This window comes from Salmo salar, chromosome ssa11 (genome assembly GCF_905237065.1).
Source record: "Salmo salar chromosome ssa11, Ssal_v3.1, whole genome shotgun sequence".
NCBI classification, from domain to species: Eukaryota; Metazoa; Chordata; class Actinopteri; order Salmoniformes; family Salmonidae; genus Salmo; species Salmo salar.
Window position 1 is genome coordinate 24,965,001 of NC_059452.1, and position 25,291 is coordinate 24,990,291.

The 25,291-nt window shown below is 42.0% G+C and overlaps 1 protein-coding gene across 1 annotated transcript in view; it reads left to right on the top strand.

The window, feature by feature from the left end:
• LOC106562326 (synaptotagmin-7) overlaps positions 1-25,291 on the top strand; it is a 103,706-nt gene that overhangs the window by 69,225 nt on the left and 9,190 nt on the right. The window contains exons 4-6 of the mRNA XM_045689229.1: positions 640-774; positions 9,022-9,375; positions 12,319-12,444. Of these exons, the coding sequence (XP_045545185.1) occupies positions 640-774; positions 9,022-9,375; positions 12,319-12,444 (615 nt within the window). The remainder of the gene's footprint in view (positions 1-639; positions 775-9,021; positions 9,376-12,318; positions 12,445-25,291) is intronic.

The window sequence follows — 25,291 nt, forward strand, 5'->3', positions numbered from 1 at the left end:
CTTACCTTCAATCACTGAAATGAACTGGTCTGTAATTCTCTCTTCTAGAAATCCTAATTATCAGAATATCCATTTCCATTTTGTCCACAGATCTTATCTTACCCTGCGCAAACTATTCCAAATGAAAATTAATCCAACCCCGAAATGCTCTCTATGCCTTCAAGGTGCTCCCGGTACCTGTGGGTCGGTACAACTGTCTTGTGGTGGGAGGTGTGGGTGGGCACAGTGGTCCTGTGGGAGAAGATAAAGGTTTTCTCTCTGCACCATGGAAAAATGTGTTGAAATGTAGTAAGTTAGCTGATTTAAGAAATGGGGGCCCCCGGAGATCGGTGCCCCAGGGCCCCTACCCCTAATGTGGTAGTCCGGCCCTGTGCAGGACCCCCCACCCCTAATGTATTTTCCAATTATTTTCTACAAATATTATTTTCTCTATTGCCTGGATTGACATTTCTCTCATTCACCTATTAAACTAAGGTTGTTTCCATATCCTGTCTCTCTCCAAGAAACATCCTTCACTTTGCTCCACTGTGATTGGCTCTGCTGCTCTGACCTATCTTTCTTTCTATCCCTGAAACTCCTCCCTCCTACTCCACTGTGATTGGCTGTACTGCTCTTACCTGTCTCTCTCTCTGGCCGCAGTGATCTAGACAGGGACTTTTGGAATAACAATGACAGCAGCAACGTGCAGCAGAGATGGAGCTCCTACCCGCCCAAGGAGTTCCTCTTAAACATGTCCCCCTATGCCCCGTATGGAGACCCTCGCCTCACGCCCAAGTGAGTCTCGGTCGCGGCTGGTAAGGGACCCCTCTCTCTGTGCAGGGCTGTAACGAAGCGGGGGAGCCAAGCCTCTCACAATGAGTTCTGTGCCCCCGTACCCCCAACTCTCCACAACACCCTCAGTCTGACACACTAGAACAACACTACATTCTAGAAACAGACAAACATTGCAAACAAAATATACATCCAAAGACACAGTACATTGTCTACATAGGAACATGCCACCCTAGTCCACTTGCATGCATTTCTCTCTGCCGGACATACACGTAAGAGCTACATGATGCGCAAAGTATGCGCTTTATATTCTACACAAGTAGCTCATTTGCCAAACAATAGCTCTGAACCCAAGGCATAACCTAATGCATATGTCCCGGTAAAGGTCATTGCTAAAGTCAAATGTAATAGCCTAAGGGGGCCAAACAGCATTAATAAGTGATGTTATCCACGTAACATGCACATCTTACATAGAGTATCTACTGTCTTGGGAGAGTTCCGTTGATTGGCATTAGTAATTCCTTTTCCTGCAGCCAACAGGGTCTGAAAGGTAAAGCTATTTAGTATGCATTGTTTGTCATGCAGAACTAGATGGAGTTGTACAGGGCTGCCACTAGGATGTTTCTACTTGCCTCACCTTAGAGGTGACTGACATCAGTACAGGGATGGCCAGGCGTGAGGTCAGCCTTGTCTCCCTCCAGCCCTCTGATCTTCATCTCGGGTGCGTCGCAAACTTAACCCTATTCCCTCTGGTCGAAAGTAATGCACTACATAGGGAATAGGGAGCCATTTGGGATGCAACCTTAGATTGAATCAAGAAGGGGGTTGTCTCTAGTGGTGTTACCAGGACAGATCAAATATTAATTGGATGGAGACACTAATAGATGCAGATCATGTCTGCACTATAAACACTATAAACACACTATTCATTATACTAGCCTTTCCCATCTGGACACATGAATATGTAACATGAATCTTTAAAATACACACAATATAGACATACAGAAACTGAACATACTGAAACTTAGCATACTGAAAGTTAACATGAAGAAACTTTTACCTATATACCAACATTTACCTATATACCAACCAACCAACCAACATTTGAAGTGCCCCCTATTCCCTACAGCCCTGCCAGCCTCACTAACCCTTAACCTCTAACCCTTCACCTCCAGCCCATGGAGTGCTACCATGGAGACGGACAACCCTCAAACCATCTGAGCAGAAACCCTTTATAGATCCCACTCACCCACCTTTCCACTGAAACCAACCAACTAACCAACCATCCCCTAATCTTAAGGGTATTAACCGTAAACCCATTGCCCTCGGTTTAAACCGTCCCCTCAGCTCTGTCATCGAGGGTTGACCGTTGTTTTGGGCTTTTGCTCCTAGTTTTTGCTGTTGTCGTTTTTTTGTCACATTCTATAGGAGTCCTGTGTCGTTCCCTAATCACCTCTCCTCACTCTCGTTGTGCCTCGTGGTTTTGTGTCACCACCACCACCACCACCACCACGTCTACCACCAGGTGCTATAAGGCTGCCTCTCCTTAGACAGACCACCTGAGCCCTCTGGACACACCAGTTACTCTATAGCTGTACAGTACAGTACATTAATCACTAAAGCCTCTAATGTCATTGATGTTTTTCCTGCACGGAAAAAGTCGTTTTTAATTTTATTTTATAGCTTACCAGAGAAAGGATAAAGACGGGGTTTATTCTCAATGGGTGTTTTGTCTTTAGAGTTTATGGGCTGTGATACAGTGAACCTGCTAGGATCCATTGATCCCTTTTTGAGATCCAGTCAAATGTTTGCCCTTTTCGCCGTCATGTGACGAGGTCTTGAGCAAGGGATGGGAAGCCCTGTGCATAAGCTAAATATGAATGACCTTATATCTCCCTAAATGGTCAACTCCATCCCTACCCCATGCTCACTGTAGAACTGTTGCAGGCTGGACGTACATATCCTCTGTCTAAAGTGTTATCCCTCTCGGCCAGAAGCTGTGTTCTCTGACTGTGTCTGTGTGTCTCCACTGAGTGTAGTGACCCTGTAGTGAAACTGTGTCTGGTCTGTCTGCTGTTGTCTCTGACGTTGTCTAGGATACGGTTGCTTGTGCTGCTCTGGGTTACGCGGGAGAGGAATGAAGTGTGTACTCAACAGATTCACTGTGCTGATTAACTGCTATACACTACATGTCTTTCTAGAGGCTTTCGAGCCACTCACTCCAACAATGTCATTACACACACCATAATCTTTCAATCAAACCTATCTGTTTCATTTAACGTTGTAGATCCTACTGTACATAACAAAGTAGATCAACTGTTTCTTTTAAAATGTAAAGAGGCCATAGATAGCTTACATAATTCAATGATCATGACCCCCTCAGTTTTATTGCAAACACCATGAAGTCCTTGATAGAATAATCCATTTGGTCATGTATATTTAATGTGCAGCATAAAGGAAAGCTGCAGAATGGCCAGTCAGTCTAACTGACAGGTACTCAAAACACAGCCAGCATCTGTCTGTCTCAGTCCTACTGCACCCAAACACACACCACTCTGTCACTCTTCCCATCTGATTCAGACAGACAGACAGACAGACAGACAGACAGACAGACAGACAGACAGACAGACAGACAGACAGACAGACAGACAGACAGACAGACAGACAGACAGACAGACAGACAGACAGACAGACAGACAGACAGACAGACAGACAGACAGACAGACAGAGATATACACAGTGAATCTCAGCCCATCTCCCTCCTGCTAACCCAGCAGCAGCACAGCCTACTGACTTTCTGGCTGGCTGCTACTCCTCTGTATTGGAAACCTGTAGCTGGATTGATAACACTACCCCCATCCTAATGCTATTCTGCTGTGTGGTTCACTTTCCGGGTTGTTCTACCTCACTGATTCTACTGTTACTATCCACCTCTCTCTCTCTTTCTCTGTCTCTCTCTCTCTTCCGTCTGTCTCTCTCCCTCTCCTTTATGTCTGTGTCTGTCTGTCTATCTGGTGCCCCCTGTCTCTCAGTGGGGTGGAGAAGGGGGATGGGGGCGGGGCTGGGTGTGGGAGCGGGGCAGGTCCCAGTCGCAGTGACAGCGTGAGAAGCATAGTGACGGGGCTGGGCCCTGGCAGCAAGGCTGGGCGCTGGCAGACGGTCCAGAGCCACATGCACGCCGGAGGCCTGAGGCCCAGAAAGTGAGTGACATGAGTGACATGTGTTGGCTGGGCATGAGGTCACGCATGGGGGGGTATTGCTGAGCAGCACAGGGGCATGGTATGGATGGTTTGGGGGACTGCAGTCAGAAGCAGAAAGGCTTGTATGTGATATATGCTGCATTCGGTAGTGCAGAGATTTATGAAAGGAAGAATGGATGGAAAGAGGGAAGAAACTATTGAAGGAAATAATGAGCTGAAAATGTGAGTGCTTGTACTGACATTTTTGATGCATGGGAATATGTTGTCATGGTAAGGCTCTGTTGACTAAAGAGAACATCCTCTCTCACAAACAAATACCAAAAGTTACGCAACGTCTGCCACTGCTTCATCACTGTATTAGACCAAAAAATATCTACTTTTTGATTTGGAATCTTATAGCAGGGCCGTTCTCAAGACGCCTGAAAATCTCCTCATGTACACTCTTAGAAAAAAAGGTGCTATCTAGAACCTAAAACGGTTCTTTGGCTGTCCTCATAGGGGAAGTCCTTTGAAGAACCCTTTTGGTTCCAGGTAGAACCCTTTTGGGTTCCATATACAGTAGAACCCTTTCCGTAGAGAGTTCTACATGGAACTCTAAATGGTTCTACCTGGAACCAAAAAGGTTTCTACTTGGAACTAATTGGGTTCTCCTATGGGGAAAGCCAAATAACCCTTTTTTCTAAGAGTGTATAACCATTTTAACACTTTCAGTCAAAATCCAAATCCCTCTTTACCTGCCTTCTTCACTCCTCTAGTTTTTACCTCCCCCTCCTCCTAATCAAATCTAACTTTTTCCCCATTTCTGGTCTGTAATTGGTTTCTATTTTGAGGTAGGCATGTGTGTCTATGTTTCTGCTGTAAGATATGTCTCACTCTCCCCTCTCTCTACCTCTGCCCCCCCTCAAGGCTCTTTAATTACAAATCACTCAAGGTTTTTAGTCAGTTTAATTGACTTTCTGGGTAGGAGATATCTGAGAAGCCCTCCTTAAGTCAGCAGGGGGAGGATACAGGCAGCAGATAGAAGGGCTTATAGCCTGCCTGGCCATTTGAATGACAGGGTAGGTAAGTCATTTACTATACACGCAGAGAGACAAATGAAATATCTATTTGCAGTTGAATGTATTCAACCTTGGACAAGAGAGATATTGAAAATAGTAGAGAAATGTACAGTGAAATAATTAAGTGTTGAGCTGGCTACGGTATGTGGGTAGGAGCTGTAAAAAAGCCTAAGCCAACTTTATGACACAGGAGAAATGTATTTCTGTGTGAATTAGACTCCCAGATGTCTGGCTGGCCCTATGCCACGTATTCCATCCAGATCTATTGATGAATCATTCTGTCAGTTATGACAAAAATATTTGTTGGACTGTAAAATGTAGCGCATACTGCAGCTGATGTGGCGCATACTGCAGCCGATGAGGCGCATACTGCAGCCGATGTGGCGCATACTGCAGCCGATGTGGCGCATACTGCAGCTTGGCACTGAATGCATCATTGTTGGAGGAGCAGAGTGGAATTATTTTATTGAAAGACTTTTATTTGATGTTGCTATCTATGACCTGCTGCTTTCATAGATACACTTCTATCTCTGAGTCACATGTATTATTTATATTGTTATATTGTTCTCTTGTCACTGATAGCTTGTAAGCTTATCCCTATCTTTCATACTTAATGCATCCATCCATATTATTTCTACCCTACCTCATTCTTTAGATTATTTATGCCATATAAAAGGTCCAATGATAATACTTTGGATGAGATGAGTGAGAGGGAGGATTTAAGCAGTGGTGATACAGGTGAACACAGAGAGTGGGAAAGCATGATACTGATGAACTTCTATCAAACCAACCTAATGTCTTATATTATATACAGTTGAAGTCAAAAGTTTACATACACCTTAGCCAACTACATTTAAACTCTGTTTTTCACAATTCCTGACATTTAATCCTAGTAAAAATTCCCTTTCTTAGGCCAGTTAGGATCACCACTTTATTTTAAGAATGTGAAATGTCAGAATAATAGTAGAGAGAATGATTTATTTCAGCTTTTATTTATTTCATCACATTGCCAGTGGGTCAAAAGTTTACATACACTCAATTAGTATTTGGTAGCATTGCCTTTAAATTGTTTAAATTGGGTCAAACATTTCAGGTAGCCTTCCACAAGCTTCCCACAATAAGTTGGGTGAATTTTGGCCCATTCCTCCTGACAGAGCTGATGTAACTGAGTCAGGTTTGTAGGCCTCCTTGCTCGCACAGGCTTTTTCAGTTCTGCCCACAAAATTTCTATAGGATTGAGGTCAAGGCTTTGTGATGGCCACTCCAATACCTTGACTTTGTTGTCCTTAAGCCATTTTGCCACAACTTTGTAAGGATGCTTGGGGTCATTGTCCATTTGGAAGACCCATTTGCAACCAAGCTTTAACTTCCTGACTGATGTCTTGAGATGTTGCTTCAATATATCCACATCATTTTCCTTTCTCATGATGCCATCTATTTTGTGAAATGCACCAGTCCCTCCTGCAGCAAAGCACCCCAACAACATGATGCTACCACCCCCGTGCTTCACGGTTGGGATGGTGTTCTTCAGCTTGCAAGCCTCCCCCTTTTCCTCTAAACATAACAATGGTCATTATAGCCAAACAGTTCCATTTTAGTTTCATCAGACCAGAGGACATTTCTCCAAAAAGTACGATCTTTGTCCCCATGTGCAGTTGCAAACCGTAGTCTAGCTTTGTTATGGTGGTTTTGGAGCATTGGCTTCTTCCTTGCTGAGCGGCCTTTCAGGTTATGTCGATGTAGGACTCATTTTACTGTGGATATAGATACTTTTGTACCTGTTTCCTCCAGCATCTTCAAATCAAATGACATTTTATTTGTCACATACACATGGTTCGCAGGTGTTAATGCGAGTGTAGCAAAATGCTTGTGCTTCTAGTTCCGACTGTGCAGTAATATCTAACAAGTAATCTAACAATTTCACAACAACTACCTTATACACACAAGTGTAAAGGAATGAATAAGAATATGTACATAAAAATATTTGGCCGAACGGCATAGGCAAGATGCAGTAGATGGTATTGAGTACAGCATATACATATGAGATGAGTAATGTAGGGTACATTATATAAAGTAGTATTGTTTAAAGTGGCTAGTGATACAATTATTACATCCCATTTTTAATTGGATTCACAAGGTCCTTTGCTGTTGTTCTGGGATTGATTTGCACTTTTCACACCAACGTACGTTCTTCTCTAGGAGACAGAACGCGTCTCCTTCCTGAGCGGTTTGGCGGCTGCGTGGTCCCATGATATTAATACTTGTGTACTATTGTTTGTACAGATTAACGTGGTACCTTCAGGCATTTGAAAATTGCTCCCAAGGATGAATCAGACTTGTGGAGGTCTACAATTTTTTTTCTGAGGTCTTGGCTGATATCTTTTGATTTTCCCATGATGTCAAGCAAAGAGGCACTGAGTTTGAAGGCAGGCCTTGAAATGCATCCACGGGTACACCTCCAATTGACTAAAATTTTGTCAAATAGCCTATCAGAAGCTTTTAAAGCTTGACATAATTTTCTGGAATTTTCCAGGCTGTTTAAAGGCACAGTCAACTTAGTCTCTGTAAACTTCTGACCCACTGGAATTGTGATACAGTGAATTATAAGTGAAAATATCTGTCTGTAAACAATTGTTGGAAAAATGACTTGTGTCATGCACAAAGTAGATGTCATAACCGACTTGCCAAAACTACATTTGTGGAGTCGTTGAAAAACAAGTTTTAATGACTACAACCTTAGTGTATGTAAACTTCCGACTTCAACTGTACAATCCAAGCAAATCTGATGGCACTTGTAGATTTTCTGGAATGTTTAAAGCAACGTCCGTACACTTATCAAATGTGCTGTAACCGCTATTAGCACATTCCATAAGCCCATCCCAAGACACTTCCATACCCACTGACCATTCATATAATGACAGTAACACTCATTCTCACTAACCACAGCCCATCTTCAGTCAACACATTGTCCTGAGCTGTATGTGAGCTATCTGAAAGGCCATGTGGGGAGTATGAAGTATGACTGGTATTAATCTGGTCCACAAAGTTCCTCCTCTCGGGGCCCTGCCTCTGGTGCTCTCCAGTATAATTACTACAGCGCTGTGGAGCTAGCCCAGGGCCCACTGAAGAGCACAGTCAACACAGCCAAAGGCTGTAAATCCTCCAGTGCTGCACTAGCCTAAGACAGATGCTGTTTAGCCAGAGCTTACAGTAATCATGAAGGGCAGAAATCGAAGGGGGAGAGTAGAGAAGCACTATTAAACTAGTGTAAAAGCAGACGGATGATTAGAAAGACAGAGGGGTTTGAGGGAGGGGAGAGGGTTGTTTGGTCAGATGAATGGGTTGAACTGATGGGTAAGGCAGGCAAGATGAATAGAGCTAACAAAGACCTGTTGACCTAAGAGAAGCAGCATAGTGTGAGAGGTAGCTAGGAGGCTAGTGTAATGTCATCATGGGGTAGAGGAGGACAGATTAATGGGATGAAAAAAAATGGATACAAAGGAGGAGGAAGAGGTCAAGGCAAATCAGGGAGAAAAGTGACATGAAAAGGGTAAGAGCAGTGGATGGAGGAAAATAGAGATAAAGGCTGTTTGCTCCTGTTTGGTGTGGGGCTGAGCACTGTCAAAAACACAAGCCTACCCACAGACTGTCAGACACTCACATACAAGCATCTATAAAAGCATCTTCTACAACTGTATAACTACTGCTAAACTGATTTAACCTGACAATGCTCTATTTCCTGTTTTTCATCTCTCCATACCCTCCTTTCTCTATGTTGAACTCTCTGGGTCCGTCCTCATTTTTGTTCCCTCTGGTACTTGTATTGTACTCACACCATCACTCTCCCTCTGTATCTCCTTTTTTCCAATTATGGATCTCTTCTGTCAATCTCTCTGGTTACCACTATCCTTCTCATCTATCCCTCTCCGTCCCTCTTCTCCCACGTGCAAACCCTTGTTACCCTCTCTTCCCTTGCTGCTCTGTCTGGTCAGTTTTGGGGACCCCTCCCTCTCGGCCGCCTCTACTCTGGAGCACATTCCATCCTCTGCAGCAGCCCGTCCTCGTCCCCTGGTGCGACAGCAGAGTCTCCAGCAGCCTCTCACCCACCAGCCCCCTCCGGGCCCCAATGACCCCCCAGCCACCTCCCAGAGCCTGGGCCAGCTGCACACAGGGCTCGGGGGCGGGGGGCACCGGGGAGGCCCGCGGGGAGTGCGGGGGAGTCCAGGGGGGACAGGTGCTTCCCGGTACAGAGGAGCAGGAGGAGGACGCTCCAGGTCCAACCCAGGCAGCTGGGACCACATGATGGGACAGATCCGCAACAGAGGACTGGATGTCAAGTCTTTCCTGTGAGTCTGCTGATCTGGGAATCTTCTAGATTCTGCTCTTGGTTCTATTCTGAGCCTGTCTGCACTGTCCTCTGTCTGTCTCTTTGGGCTTTCTCAACCTCACTGTGTTGTCCTTATTATATCAAATCTCCCCCCTTTCCTCGGGTAATTGTCCTGAAGAGTTTCATATACTGTAAGATTCACTCCCGAAATGCCAAGCCTAAGCCATGTACTGTAGCTGTTTTTTGGCATTACTTTAAGTGTAATTTATGCATTGTTCTTGGTTACTCTGTCTGTATGCCCTTTAGTGTCTGTTTTTAAGTTACTTAAAGTCACATGTATAATCTTTGCGTAGGTCACACACCCGAGGGTAGGGGGAAAACTATTTGAGCTAATAAGTATGCTGCAGCTGCATACCGTACTCTGAAGTCTTTACTGTGTGTGTGTGTGTGTGTGTGTGTGTGTGTGTGTGTGTGTGTGTGTGTGTGTGTGTGTGTGTGTGTGTGTGTGTGTGTGTGTGTGTGTGTGTGTGCTTACAGTGTATATCACATTTATAGCCTGTGTGCATCAACATGGGTGTAGGGGTTAAGCAGCAGCATGTAGAAACTCCACATGCATTGATCTCCTGTCTACAGCGTCATTACTCCCACAATGGACTGTCACTATTAGAGGGAGAGAGAGATAAAGGTAGAGAGGAGTAGTGTGTGAAAGATGGAAAGGGGGGTATAGGATGAAGGTTAAACCGAAGGAGACGAGGAGTTGTTGAGGTGGAGAGAGAGTTCAATTCTCTGTGTGGATATGGATGAAAAACTACCACTTCCTAATTCAATTTAGCTCAAATTGTTACAATATTTAGCTATGATAAAGCTAAATGTGACAAATGTACGATCAAATGTACCGCTAAATGTATGTTTTTTTTCATTACCCTGCAGTCAGCAGAACATCAGTACTTCACAGACCCCTCACAGCATATTGGAGAGAGTAGATCTAGTGTAGGTGGAGGAGCGATCCGGAGGCCAGAATCTCCTGACACATTTGATGGTGTCACCGATTTTCCAATGAATCTGGTATTGAAATGATTGGCTGGGGATGAACTATTTGTTTGAGAAACAAAACACAGCGATTCCTTCTCCTCCTGTGTGTGAACAATGATGGATATCTGAGGCTGTGTAGGGCAGCCTGCGGACCTCCCCGACACCCTGCCCTCCACTTGAGTCTCTCTGGCTCATTAACACAGGCCCCAGACCAGTGACCACCTCACTGAATCATCGCTCAATACAGGCAGGGCAGATATGTGGAACATGGAGGGAGAGGTGGCCTTGCCCACAGTCCCTGTAAACATGAATCTTTCTGGGCTGGACTAAGGCTCTAGAGGATGGGAGGATGCGGAGAGGTGGAAAGATCTAGGCAATGCGGACTGTCTAATTGTTATGATTTTTTTAATATTGCGGATTTACAGAGATGCAGAGAATGAAGTTGTGTTACTTTTAAGTCATCATCTCCAACATTGTGACCTTCCATGATAGAGCTTTGCTTTGGTGTGGATTTTGGCCTATAAATTCATATCAGTTGTGTTCCTCTATTGTGGTCACCTTTCTTTTGTGGATTGTGTTTCTGTGTGCCAATGGAAAGTCTACAGAACTATGAGCCAACCAACCTTTGTATTGAATACATGGAATTGGATTGTGATGATACCGATGAATGAATCCTGCACATAATGTGCATATTTCTTTTTCATCAGGAAGGATATTTGATTTCATGTGAATGAAATTGTTTGGTGAACTACCATCTTGGATAGTACTTTATTTTGATCATCATGATTTAGTGACTGTAAAGAACGTGTATTGATCTACTAGGATTTTAAAACACAGACAACATTTCTGTTTTGTCTGCTTGGACTCAAGAGATAAGTATGGTTGCGTTAATCTTTTTGCAGGCAGTCGTGTTCTTTTGCTAAATGTATTTTCAATTTTGAGAGAGAGGGAGAGATAGAGAGAGAGTGTAGAATGTCAGAAATAGAAATGACATGAAATAAAATATTTGGGTTAAATATGGAGGGAAAGAGAAACTGCTATAAGAGGGAGGAAAAGCACAAGCAGGATGAATGCCAATACATTTTTACATCGTGATGAATAGCTGTATGATGCACAGACTCCATGTGTCATTTAGGTAGTTGGACATGGAGCAAAACATCTTCAGCCTCCTCACAGACTGCACTAAAATATGATAACTACTACTATTAACTACACACTGCGAGTTTGTCCCCCAAAGACAATATGTTGTGATATTCTTGTGCAGGAAAACCGAAGATGATTAGAGAACAGTGAGGGTCAGAGTGGGTTTTGTTGAACAGGGGTCAGGAATGTGTTATGTAAAGGCCCTGTGAGGGAAGGAAGAGAATGATGGAGAGAGTTAGACAGGACAGGGTCCAGGGAAACAGTGACTCACCTCACAGCTTTACACAAACCGGGGGAGAGGATCCCCTAGGGGAAGCTAAGGGTGTGTGTGTGTGTGTGTGTGTGTGTGTGTGTGTGTGTGTGTGTGTGTGTGTGTGTGTGTGTGTGTGTGTGTGTGTGTGTGTGTGTGTGTGTGTGTGTGTGTGTGTGTGTGTGTGTGTGTGTGTGCGTGTGTGTAAGAGCAGGAGTGTGTGAATGTTTGCTTGTTAAGAGCACTGTGTGCCTGGCCCTTTCAGACTTCAGCATACTTCAATATGACTAAAGCCTGTAACACGGTACGCTTCCTAGCTCACAGAAAGTAAACAATCTGTGTCTACAACAGCTTGGGTTCAATTAAATGTTTTAAGGATGAGGTTTTGTATCAATCCAAGTGATAATATGTAAATGTTTCACCAATCAATATCGTCCTTTTCTCCTCTTTACAGTTTTTTTTAACTACCTGTCTCTACTCTGTCTCTGTACTCGTTGTGTGTGTGTGTTTGTGTGTGTGTGTTGTTGTGTGGAGCAGCGAGGGGAAGATGGTTGTTCTGTCACTAGCGATCGGGCTGGCTGAACAAGATGACTTCGCCAACCTCCCAGATCTACAGGAAGCACCAGCGTGCCAAGAAAACTCAACTCCACCGGACAAATCAAGGTACCAGCCAGCCTACGAACAAAAGAGTGAAAGGATGAGAAAGAGGGAGAGGGTGAAAGACAAAGAAAGAAAGAAAGAAAGAAAGAAAGAAAGAAAGAAAGAAAGAAAGAAAGAAAGAAAGAAAGAAAGAAAGAAAGAAAGAAAGAAAGAAAGAAAGAGTTGAGAGATAAAGCCCAGGTGAAATGAGGATAAGAGAGATTGAAGGAAAATAGTTGGTGTAGACTTCTCAGCAGTGTGTGTTATGTTCAGAGGTTCAGAGCAGATCTTTATGGTCCAGTTTTGAAGCTACTGTGTGATCGGCATGATCCACAATGAGAGGGAGCCTATACCAACCCAATGGGGACGCTGTAATTGGATGGGCTGACAGAAGCATCTGATTGGTTGGTTTCAGTGTCTTCCTGCTGTGAGAGTCCTGAGTTAGTACATTAGTAACAGGATTAGATATAGTCACTCTGAGAAGGTAGCAAGAAGTAATGACTTTTATTATATATTAAATAAGCATCTGCTCCCCATATATTGTCTCTGATCCCAGCCAATCAACCATTCCCCAATTCATTCTCCTGATCTGAAATAGGAATTATCAGGTAATAACACTAGAATGTCCAATCATCAAGTGTTAACTATGTGTCTACATCCTGTCCCACTTCATTGGTCCTAGCCTTACCGCAACGTGTTTGTTTACTTTTGCCATTCTAAGTCAGCTTTGGCTTTGTTTCCTCAGTTTTTCCATCTTTCCTTTTTCATGCTCCCTTGTTCTTTTCATGCTCCCTCTCATCCTGCCTCCCCCTTGTTAGCCTGTTTGCCTCCCGCTCTTCCTCGCCAGCTCAAAGAGGGTTTGATCTGCGTGTCTCCGTTCCTCAGCAGGGAGCATGGTGGGGGTGGACTCATTATTCGGGAGTGTGGTCCCCCCGTGTGAAATGCCTGTCTAAAAATATGCTAACCGTTCTTCTGCCACCGACTCCATATGTATTCCCCAACAGCTGTCAGAGACAAACACACTAACAGCCAACTACCAGCTGGGAAATAAGAACCAGAGCAACTCTTGTGGTGAGCAAACAGCTAGATAGGCTGCCGTGTTATCACCTAAAACGTTCTCAGGACTTGAGTGCTCTGCTTGCCTCCTGTCCCTCATGGGTAGTGGACTGTACATAAATCCCTATTATTGGGTAAGGAGTCCTACTGTGTTAGGTGGTGTAGTAGTGAGTGCTTTTATATGGTAGCGTTCAGTACATTTCTGTCCCAGATGAGCAATAGAACAGCTATTACATTTATCAGACAATAGTTCGTTTTCACTGAATTTCTCTGATGTAGACTATTTTGTACTGCATCTTATGATGTCAATACCATTTGTAATGCCTCCTGGAATTTCCACATTTCCTTTGTGCTCAGTTCTAAAAGGAACAAAATATGATGATGGTAGATGGAGTTCTGTGCAGCGGTCAGAATACATAAGAATTTTGTTCTGAAGGAACGCTATTGTGCTGTATTGGCCTGTGGGTTTGTCCTGTCATGGTCATGCTAATCGTATTTCACGGTCATGCCACGGTTATGACCTGTTCAGCCTTAAAATGCCTTCATTGCAGTCTCGGTGTGGAGGCACGCCTGCATGCTCATCTTCTCCCTCTTCCTGGTCGGGTGCCTGTCCAACATCAGTCTTTAATCAATGTGATCTGGTGCGAGGCACAATCGCGTGGGCCAACTTCTCTAGTGTCCTTCCACAATGAATAACCACTTTCAATCATCATCTCTGTCCATCTCTCAGTCTCTCTAGTTACCCCTGTGTGGGTCCCAGTGCCCCTGCCTTGCCTGCCCCTGCCTTGCCTGCCCCTGCCTTGCCTGCCCCTGCCTTGCCTGCCCCTGGCTTATGATGGATCCCAGCAGACTGAACATGATGGAAATGGATGATCCCTGTGTGTGTGTGTGTGTGTGTGTGTGTGTGTGTGTGTGTGTGTGTGTGTGTGTGTGTGTGTGTGTGTGTGTGTGTGTGTGTGTGTGTGTGTGTGTGTGTGTGTGTGCGACAGAGAGACAGAGAGATAGAGAGAGAGCACACATATGCTGTCAGACAAAGAGAGAAACCTTTGTTTTCAGGTTGCTAGTGAAATGTACACTCACTGCCAAAAAGACAGAAGTATTCACTCAAAGAGAAATGGAACCATTCACAATTCAGATGCCTAGAAACATACAGTTCAATGAGATGAATAAATACACATACAGGCTGAGATGAAACTGACATTGACAGACATATACCATCCGTCCATACACACACCTTACTGTATATTAGAATAGGATGTCCTTGCATAGACAGAGAAAGGGTCATTGGTAGAGAGGGAAGGTTAATCATTCTCTCAAATGGAGAATATGTTCTGTTGCATCCGTGAGACCAGTCTTGTTTATCCCTGTAGAACTGAGTACAACGGAATATTATCTCTTTTGGGCAGAGAGAGAATCTTTATTCAGATGGATGGAGAATGATATGCCTTGGCTCATTCTCAGGAGACAGGAGTGTGCACTCAGATGCTTAGAAACAGGTAATCAAAGCTTCGTGAGAAGCATAAACTAGAGGCAGCGTAATCTCTGTTTCTTTTGCTATGGCAGCTCAATTAGAAACTAATCATAGTGTTACAGCACAACTCTAAAGCCAGTGATAACCAAGCTATATCCACAAGGAGATGAGGGAGGAAAACTATGGAATTATCCTGGAAGTCATTCGTATTTATTAGTAGTCTGGAAACATTTGTGCTGAGAGATTAGTAATGCTCCACAAAGTAGTCTAACCTGAGTGTTGTCTGACTCTAAAGCATGCTACTGCAGCTGCTTCTATTGAGCATTGTACTGTTCTCTGACGATGCCATTCTTACAGATATGATATCTGATCCAGAAAGTGTTTGTATTGTAAAAACTCAGTCCAAAGAGTGAATACAGTATTCTGTAGGCAATACCTTAAAGCTGGTTATTGAAGTTGTGGTCATCGAGTCATGCACTGGTGGCTGAGGTCCATTGTGTCAGAGGCCTTAAGCCTGACGGCTGACTGGAGTCACTGGACTAACCCTCCCACCAACATGCAGTAGCTACAGAGTTTTATCATGGCAGCTCGATATCATTACCATCTCAGAAATAAAATCTGCTGTAGCATGACAGTGCTAGCCCCCAGACACGCAGACACACAGAGAACATGTAAATAAGGAGCACAACGCTCCATGCTCTTTGAGCCTGGACCACCAACTCCTAGGAGCCAGAGTTTCTTCATCTGGCCTGTAATCAAATTGAGTCAAGCCTTATAATTACTCTTCTGGCTTGGCAACGGTCTCCATGGCCGCCTCTGGAGCTAGCTCAGGGAAACTTGATTGGTTGGGAACAGCAATATAGGTCAGCACAAAAGAGCCATATAAAAAAAAAAGTTAGCTCTGTCGCAGAATGCCATTCACCATGCCTTGCTGAGGCGTTTGAGTCGGAACACAAAGTTGATTAAAGGAAAGCGCAGTTATATAATCTGATGGAAAATAGTGAGAAATCCGCTTCGGAAGTCCTATGTGGAAAAAAGCGCTGCATAAATTCACCTTAAATAATATCTACGTGAGATATGAGGAGGAAATTACATCACTTTACCATCTCTTTACTTTACTAGGTGTTTGTGCAATAAAAGGCAGTTTAAAGATCAGTTGAAGCATCAACCAGCATTCACGGAATACCAACCAATCAGGATGACTCAGACTCAGGTTGGAGAAAAGTATTCAAACTGCAGTTAGCTGGACAACATATAGTAGTAGATGGCTCCATTAGTTGTATTAAGCTGGTACGGAGGGAGGTAGCCTGCTGATATGTTGGATGTTTGCACTGAGTGGGCTGACACCAGAGCTCAGGCCTCATCCATCACAGCCTAGGGACCTGTGAGTGTGTTGCGCTGCTCTCCTGGGGCATTGTATGATCAGCATGCCCATATACTGAATGTTTATGGATACACGCTTTCTCCCAAGCCAGGTCCCCCTGTTGATCCCTCATCTCTTATGTTTTCACCACTCTACCCCCTCTCCCATCATTAGAACCCACCCCTCACTCCCACTCCACCTCACCTCCATCTCCTCCCTCCATCATGCTGCCCTCTACAACACCAAGCCCGCTCCTCTCAATCCATCTCTCCATCTCTCATTCTTTCTCACTGTCTCTCTCTGCCTCTCATGCAGTCTCTCTTCCTCCCTTGATCTAATTGATCTATTAACCCTTTACTTACCTTCCCTCCCTTTGTCAGCCATTTCTTTCCCTCCCTCTACCTCTCTATCTCTTTATTCATCTAATCGTGCTTCCCCTGGGGGTGTTGACTGGCGCTCTGATGGGATGATGTCAGATCTCCGGTCCTCTGTCAGGTTGGATGACTGTCTGCCCAGGCAGCCTGGCTGGGTTACATCTGCATCACTGCTGAATATCACAACAGGGGAATGAGATTCCTGTGGGCAGCACACACACACACTCTCACACACAGATATGGAGATGGAGAAAAAGGAGTAGGGACACATACACACAGGAAAAGAGACACTCCAGAGATTCACATACACTCTATGTAATCAAAATGCAAAACGTGTCTTGGGCTCAGCCTGTTTGGGGACCTGTATTTGATACTTAAGCAAGTCAATTGTTTTTGCAGTGAAGCACCACTGTTTCTCTCCAATAATACTATGAAGATGCTTATATCATTCATATCTCATGAAGGCTTGCCTGCTATGAATGATATTATCGAGAGTACATTGAAAGATATTCTGCTCTACCAAACTCATCATTCCACCTCCATATAACTCCATTAACTCTATCTAACTCCATCTAACTTCATTAAATCTATCTAACATCATCTAACTCCATTAACTCCATTAAACTTCATTAACTCAATCTAACTCCATCTAATTTCATTAACTCTATCTAACTCCATCTAACTTCATTAACTCCATTAACTCTATCGAACTCCATCTAATTTAATTAACTCTATCTAACTCCATCTAACTTCATTAAATCTATCTAACATCATCTAACTCCATTAACTCCATTAAACTTCATTATCTCAATCTAACTCCATCTAATTTCATTAACTCTATCTAACTCCATCTAACTTCATTAACTCTATCTAACTCCATCTAACTCCATTAACTCAATATAACTCCATTAACTCATTCTAACTCCATTAACTCATTCTAACTCCATTAACTCTATCGAACTCCATCTAATTTCATTAACTCCATCTAACTCCATCTTACTCCATTAACTCAATCTAACTCCATTAACTCTATCGAACTCCATCTAATTTCATTAACTCTATCTAACTCCATTAACTCAATCTAACTCCATTAACTCCATTAACTCTATTGAACTCCATCTAATTTCATTAACTCTATCTAACTCCATCTAACTCCATTAACTCTATCGAACTCCATTAACTCTATCGAACTCCATCTAACTCCATTAACTCTATCTAACTCCATCTAATTTCATTAACTCAATCTAACTCAATCTAACTCCATTAACTCAATCTAACTCCATTAACTCTATTGAACTCCATCTAACTTCATTAACTCTATATAACTCAATCTAAGTCCATTAACTTCATCTAACTCCATTAACTCTATCTAACTCCATTAACTCCATCGAACTCCATTAACTCTATTTAACTCCATCGAACTCCATTAACTCTTATCTAACATCATCTAACTCCATTAACTCCATCTAACTCCATCTAACTTCATTAACTCTATATAACTCAATCTAAGTCCATTAACTTAATCTAACTCCATTAACTCTATCTAACTCCATTAACTCTATCTAACTTCATCAACTCTATCTAACTCCATTAACTCTATCTAACTCCATTAACTCTATCTAACTCCATTAACTCTATCTAACTCCATTTAACTCTATCTAACTCCATTAACTCCATTAACTCTATATAACTCCATCTAACTCCATTAACTCAATCTAACTCCATTAACTCAATCTAACTCCATTGACTCTATCTAACTCCATCTAACTCTATTAACTCAATCTAACTCCATTAACTTTATCTAATTCCATCAAACTCCATTAACTCAATTTTTTCTATCTAACTCCATTAACTCCATCTAACTCTATTAACTCAATCTAACTCCATTAACTCTATCTAATTCCATCAAACTCCATTAACTCAATTTTTTCTATCTAACTCCATTAACTCCATCTAACTCTATTGACTCAATCTAACTCCATCTAACTCTATTAACTCAATCTAACTCCATTAACTCTATCTAATTCCATCTAACTCCATTAACTCCATTAACTCCATTAACTCTATATAACGCCATCTAACTCCATTAACTGCATCTAACTCCATCTAACTTCATTAACTCCATTAACTCTATCGAACTCCATCTAATTTAATTAACTCTATCTAACTCCATCTAACTTCATTAACTCTATCTAACTCCATCTAACTCCATTAACTCAATATAACTCCATTAACTCATTCTAACTCCATTAACTCATTCTAACTCCATTAACTCTATCGAACTCCATCTAATTTCATTAACTCCATCTAACTCCATCTTACTCCATTAACTCAATCTAACTCCATTAACTCTATCGAACTCCATCTAATTTCATTAACTCTATCTAACTCCATTAACTCAATCTAACTCCATTAACTCCATTAACTCTATTGAACTCCATCTAATTTCATTAACTCTATCTAACTCCATCTAACTCCATTAACTCTATCGAACTCCATTAACTCTATCGAACTCCATCTAACTCCATTAACTCTATCTAACTCCATCTAATTTCATTAACTCAATCTAACTCAATCTAACTCCATTAACTCAATCTAACTCCATTAACTCTATTGAACTCCATCTAACTTCATTAACTCTATATAACTCAATCTAAGTCCATTAACTTCATCTAACTCCATTAACTCTATCTAACTCCATTAACTCCATCGAACTCCATTAACTCTATTTAACTCCATCAAACTCCATTAACTCTTATCTAACATCATCTAACTCCATTAACTCCATCTAACTCCATCTAACTTCATTAACTCTATATAACTCAATCTAAGTCCATTAACTTCATCTAACTCCATTAACTCTATCTAACTCCATTAACTCCATTAACTCTATCTAACTTCATCAACTCTATCTAACTCCATTAACTCTATCTAACTCCATTAACTCTATCTAACTCCATTAACTCTATCTAACTCCATTTAACTCTATCTAACTCCATTAACTCCATTAACTCTATATAACTCCATCTAACTCCATTAACTCAATCTAACTCCATTAACTCAATCTAACTCCATTAACTCAATCTAACTCCATTGACTCTATCTAACTCCATCTAACTCTATTAACTCAATCTAACTCCATTAACTTTATCTAATTCCATCAAACTCCATTAACTCAATTTTTTCTATCTAACTCCATTAACTCCATCTAACTCTATTAACTCAATCTAACTCCATTAACTCTATCTAATTCCATCAAACTCCATTAACTCAATTTTTTCTATCTAACTCCATTAACTCCATCTAACTCTATTGACTCAATCTAACTCCATCTAACTCTATTAACTCAATCTAACTCCATTAACTCTATCTAATTCCATCTAACTCCATTAACTCCATTAACTCCATTAACTCTATATAACGCCATCTAACTCCATTAACTGCATCTAACTCCATCTAACTTCATTAACTCTATATAACTCAATCTAAGTCCATTAACGTCATCTAACTCCATTCACTCTATCTAACTTCGGCAACTCTATCTAACACCATTAACTCTATCTAACTCCATTTTCTCTATCTAACTCCATTAACTCTATTTAACTCTATCTAACTCCATTAACTCCATTAACTCTATATAACTCCATCTAACTCCATTAACTGCATCTAACTCCATTAACTCCATTAACTCAATCTAACTCCATTAACTCAATCTAACTCCATTGACTCTATCTAACTCCATCTAACTCTATTAACTCAATCTAACTCCATTAACTCTATCTAATTCCATCAAACTCCATTAACTCAATTTTTTATCTAACTCCATTAACTCCATCTAACTCTATTAACTCAATCTAACTCCATTAACTCTATCTAATTCCATCAAACTCCATTAACTCCATTTTTTCTATCTAACTCCATTAACTCCATCTAACTCTATTAACTCAATCTAACTCCATTAACTCTATCTAATTCCATCAAACTCCATTAACTCCATTTTTTCTATCTAACTCCATTAACTCCATCTAACTCCATTGAACTCCATCTAACTCCATTAACTGTATCTAACTCCATTAACTCTTATTTAACTCCATTTAACGTCATTAACTCTATCGAACATCATCTAACTCCGTTAACTCAATCTAAATCCATTAACTCTATCTAACTCCATTTTCTCTATCTAACTCCATTAACTCTATTTAACTATCTAACTCTATTAACTCTATCTAACTCCATTAACTCCATTAACTCCATTAACTCCATTAACTCTATATAACGCCATCTAACTCCATTAACTGCATCTAACTCCATTAACTCCATTAACTCAATCTAACTCCATTAACTCAATCTAACTCCATTGACTCAATCTAACTCAAACTAACTCCATTAACTCAATCTAACTCCATTAACTCATTAACTGCATCTAACTCCATTAACTCAATTTAACTCAATCTAACTACATTAACTATACCTAACTCCATTAACTCCATTAACTCCATTAACTCCATTAACTCAATCTAACTCCATTAACTCAATCTAACTCCATTAACTCAATCTAACTCCATTAACTCTATCGAACTCCATTAACTCTATCGAACTCCATCTAACTTCATTAACTCAATCTAACTCCATCTAACTCCATTGAACTCCATTAGCTTCATTGACTCTTATCTAACTCCAGCTAACTTCATTAACTCTAACTCCATCTAACTCCATTAACTCCATCTAACTTCATTATCTCTATCTAATTCAATCTAACTCCATTAACTTCATCTATCTCCATTAACTCAAACCAAATCCATTAACTCTATCCAACTCCATTAACTCTATCTTACTCCATCGAACTCCATTAACTCAATCTCTCCATTTAACTTCATAAACTCTATCTATCATCATCTAACTCCATTAACTCTAATTCCATGAAACTCCATTAACTCTATCTATCTCCATCTATCTTCATTAACTCTATCTAACTCCATTAACTCCATCTAACTTCATTAACTCTATCTAACTCCATTAACTCCATCTAACTTCATTAACTATCTAACTCCATTGCATTAAAGTAGAGAACACAATGAATTATTTTTGGAAAATGTCAATTTTCCACATGAGGCTATGCAGTTATTTGTTTATAACTTCAATATAACTTTCATATAATGGAAGATTAAAAGAAATGTTAAAGAGATGAGGGACACTTCATCATTTCCATTTCAAACTTCTTTGATCTCCCTTTGTTCAATTATCTTTCCCCACTACACTCTCCTTCCATGGTTACACTTCAAGAAGTCTCAGTGCATCCTTTGATTTGTTGGTATTGCTGCCCCTTTCAGAAAATCAGGAAGCATCTAAAGGCATTTATCTAGTAGATGACATAACATTGTATGCTCCCCTGCAACACAATATACAGAGATATGCACATTATAATGTCTTTGTTTCACAGTATGTCATCAGGTCCAGGTTCTCTTTCTTACATTTTGAACAGAGTTAACACTACTATGCTTTTCTTGTTTGTGGGGCAGGGAATTACGGTACCAAAGTCAACATTGTAGAAAAAATATGAAAACTCCAGCGCACACAATTTTATCTCTGCATATTTATTGTCAACATTTTGGTACACATCCTTTTTCAAGACCTTGAAAAAGGTTGTACACCAAAACGTTGACAGTAAATATGCACAGAGGAATTATGTGTGCAGGAGTTATTTTTGTATTTTCTCTACATCTCTGTCTCAGCTTGTCATGATGTCCCTGAGCAAGTGAGAAAAAGTCCCCTCTCTGTCCCCTGGGATGGGACCTGCTGCTTGGTCTAATTAATGGGAGGATAGGTTAGGCTCTCTGACCTGGGGTTAAGGTCATATGGTCAGGGTTCGGGTGTCAGGATCTTTCTAGGGATCACAGCATCGATCCTCAGGGGATGTATTTTATCTAAAGTATTGAGTGTGTGTTTGTGTTTCGGTATTTGTCGTGTGATGTCATGTGTGTGACAGTGCATATCATTTGTCATTGCTGTATTAAGACCACACAAACATTTGGAATAATAATACCAAAATGTACAGTATCTCTTGGGGGAGAGTCATTGTTCTATAACAGTCTGAGGTGTTTGGGCAGAGGAGTTAGTCCAGGAGGGGGATTGAGCAGAGGAGCAGAGGAGTTAGTCCAGGAGGGGGATTGAGCAGAGGAGCAGAGGAGTTAGTCCAGGAGGGGGATTGAGCAGAGGAGCAGAGGAGTTAGTCCAGGAGGGGGATTGGGCAGAGGAGCAGAGGAGTTAGTCCAGGAGGGGGATTGAGCAGAGGAGCAGAGGAGTTAGTCCAGGGGGGGGATTGGGCAGAGGAGCAGAGGAGTTAGTCCAGGAGGGGGATTGGGCAGAGGAGCAGAGGAGTTAGTCCAGGGGGGGGATTGGGCAGAGGAGCAGAGGAGTTAGTCCAGGAGGGGGATTGGGCAGAGGAGCAGAGGAGTTAGTCCAGGAGGGGGATTGGGTGGAGGAGCAGAGCAGTTAGTCCAGGAGAAGGTTCATGTTCTGTCAGAGCCTGTTGTGTGAGGGCAGGGTAGAGCTGGGGGTGATTCTACAGTTTTCCTATAGATTCTTCCAGTGAATCAGTTGTTTGCACCATGGCATCTTCGCCCCCCTAGGGGCACGGTGGTATTTGGGTATGGAGAGAGGATGAGTAGGCATGACTGAGGTCAAGGGGCCTGATGACAATGTGGCCTACTGTCCCTGTCCCTGCTCCACAGGAGGTTTAGATTGCCTTGGATTCTATTACCTCCTTATGGGAGGTAATGGTTACCCGGCCGTATCCCTAGAAAATATAATCACGATACCATACAACCTCCGGTGGGAGCGTACAGTTTGGTAACCATGGTTACTCCAACCCCTAAAGGATGGATTATATAACCATTGAATTTGTGAGGGAAAGAGCGCAATGGACTAGTCTTTACTTTACAGTAGCTCATATCAATGGACTCGTATTTACTTTACAGTAGCTCATATCAATGGACTAGTCTTTACTTTACAGTAGCTCATATCAATGGACTAGTCTTTACTTTACAGTAGCTCATATCAATGGACTAGTCTTTACTTTACAGTAGCTCATATCAATGGACTAGTCTTTACTTTACATTAGCTCATATCACTGATCTAGTCATTACTGTACATTAGCTCATATTTCCCTGGCTTCCCATCAGTACTCAGAGCCCATCAGAGCCCTCGTATGATGTTTACAGCAGTCCACCACACACATAACCTCCCTCAATATTAGCCTACTACAGTGGTGTAGTGCTGTTGTTTAGGGTGTGTGAGTGCAACAATTTGTTAAAAAATGATGTCATAACATCTCAATCAAAGTTTGTACCAACAGATATAGCCTACTGAATATTATTATAGAATATGCATAAAATGCATCTTCCAATTGCAATGTCTGCCCTATGCCCACACATATTGTCTCAAGACAATTGTAAAGTTTATATGTTTATTTGTCACATGCTTCGCATATACAACAGGTGTAGACTAACAGTGAAATGTTTACTTACGGGCCCTACCCAAAAATGCAGAGAGATCACCAAGTTAGGCATATGTAATTTCAAAATAGCCCATCGTCACTGTCAATCGTTAATGATAATTGTTCACGTTTTACTGGTGAAATGTCCAAACTGCGTCTGCATGCAGATCATTTGATCTCAATCAGTTTCATGGGAATATGCATGTAGAGCTTCTTCAATGACTGTTTTTTGAGAGAATTAGAGCAGATGATTTTAACAAACTATTATCCTTTCTTGTATTTTGTTTCAATCAAAGCATACAGTATAACCTGCCTAGTGGCGGGTAACCATCCTAAAATGTCATTAGAAATGAGGAGGTGTTTTTGGTGTAACAGTATCGTTATAAGCTTACTATGCTGTTATATTTGTTATTATTATTATTACACTATTCTCTATTGACACTAGAGTATGATGCCAGACTGACTCAGGTTTTAGTGTAGGGCAGTGGATCCAGGGCTGTGTGTATGTGCCTGTCTGTCTGTCTGTTTGTGTGTGTCTTTGTCTTGTGTATTGGTCTTTAAGTGAATCATGGGGGAGGTGGGTAGGGGAGGGTACTGGGAGTGGGTGGGCAGGAGGGGTTTTTCTTCTTGTGCTCTCTCCAGCCTTGCAGCAGAGTGTCCCCACCTCTTCCCTTTTCCCTTTGGTCTCAGGCTCTGGGCACAGGTAACACTCCGTAAGGATATTATCACAGGTCATGGTGAGAAGTAGAGGCCTCGCCTGCCTCCACGTGCCCCCGCTAGTGTGTGTGTGTGTGTGTGTGTGTGTGTGTGTGTGTGTGTGTGCGTGTGCGTGTGTGAGTGTGTGTGTTTTCCCAGAGGCTCTCACCTGCACCTGTCATATGTCCTCCAATCCCGTTGTGTCTTGCTGTTGATGTGTCTGCGTGTTTGCTGCCCTCTGCGACCCCCTCCCAAGCCCCCACGCCGCACGCCTACCATCCTTTCACTCCCTCCATCCCAGGTGCTTGCTGTCTCTCCAGCCATTGCCGTGCCAACAGAGCAGCACATATTCTTTAGCTGGTGATCTGGGAAGGGAAGCAGCAGGGGTTGGTCCAGGCTCCATCAGCCATCTCTGG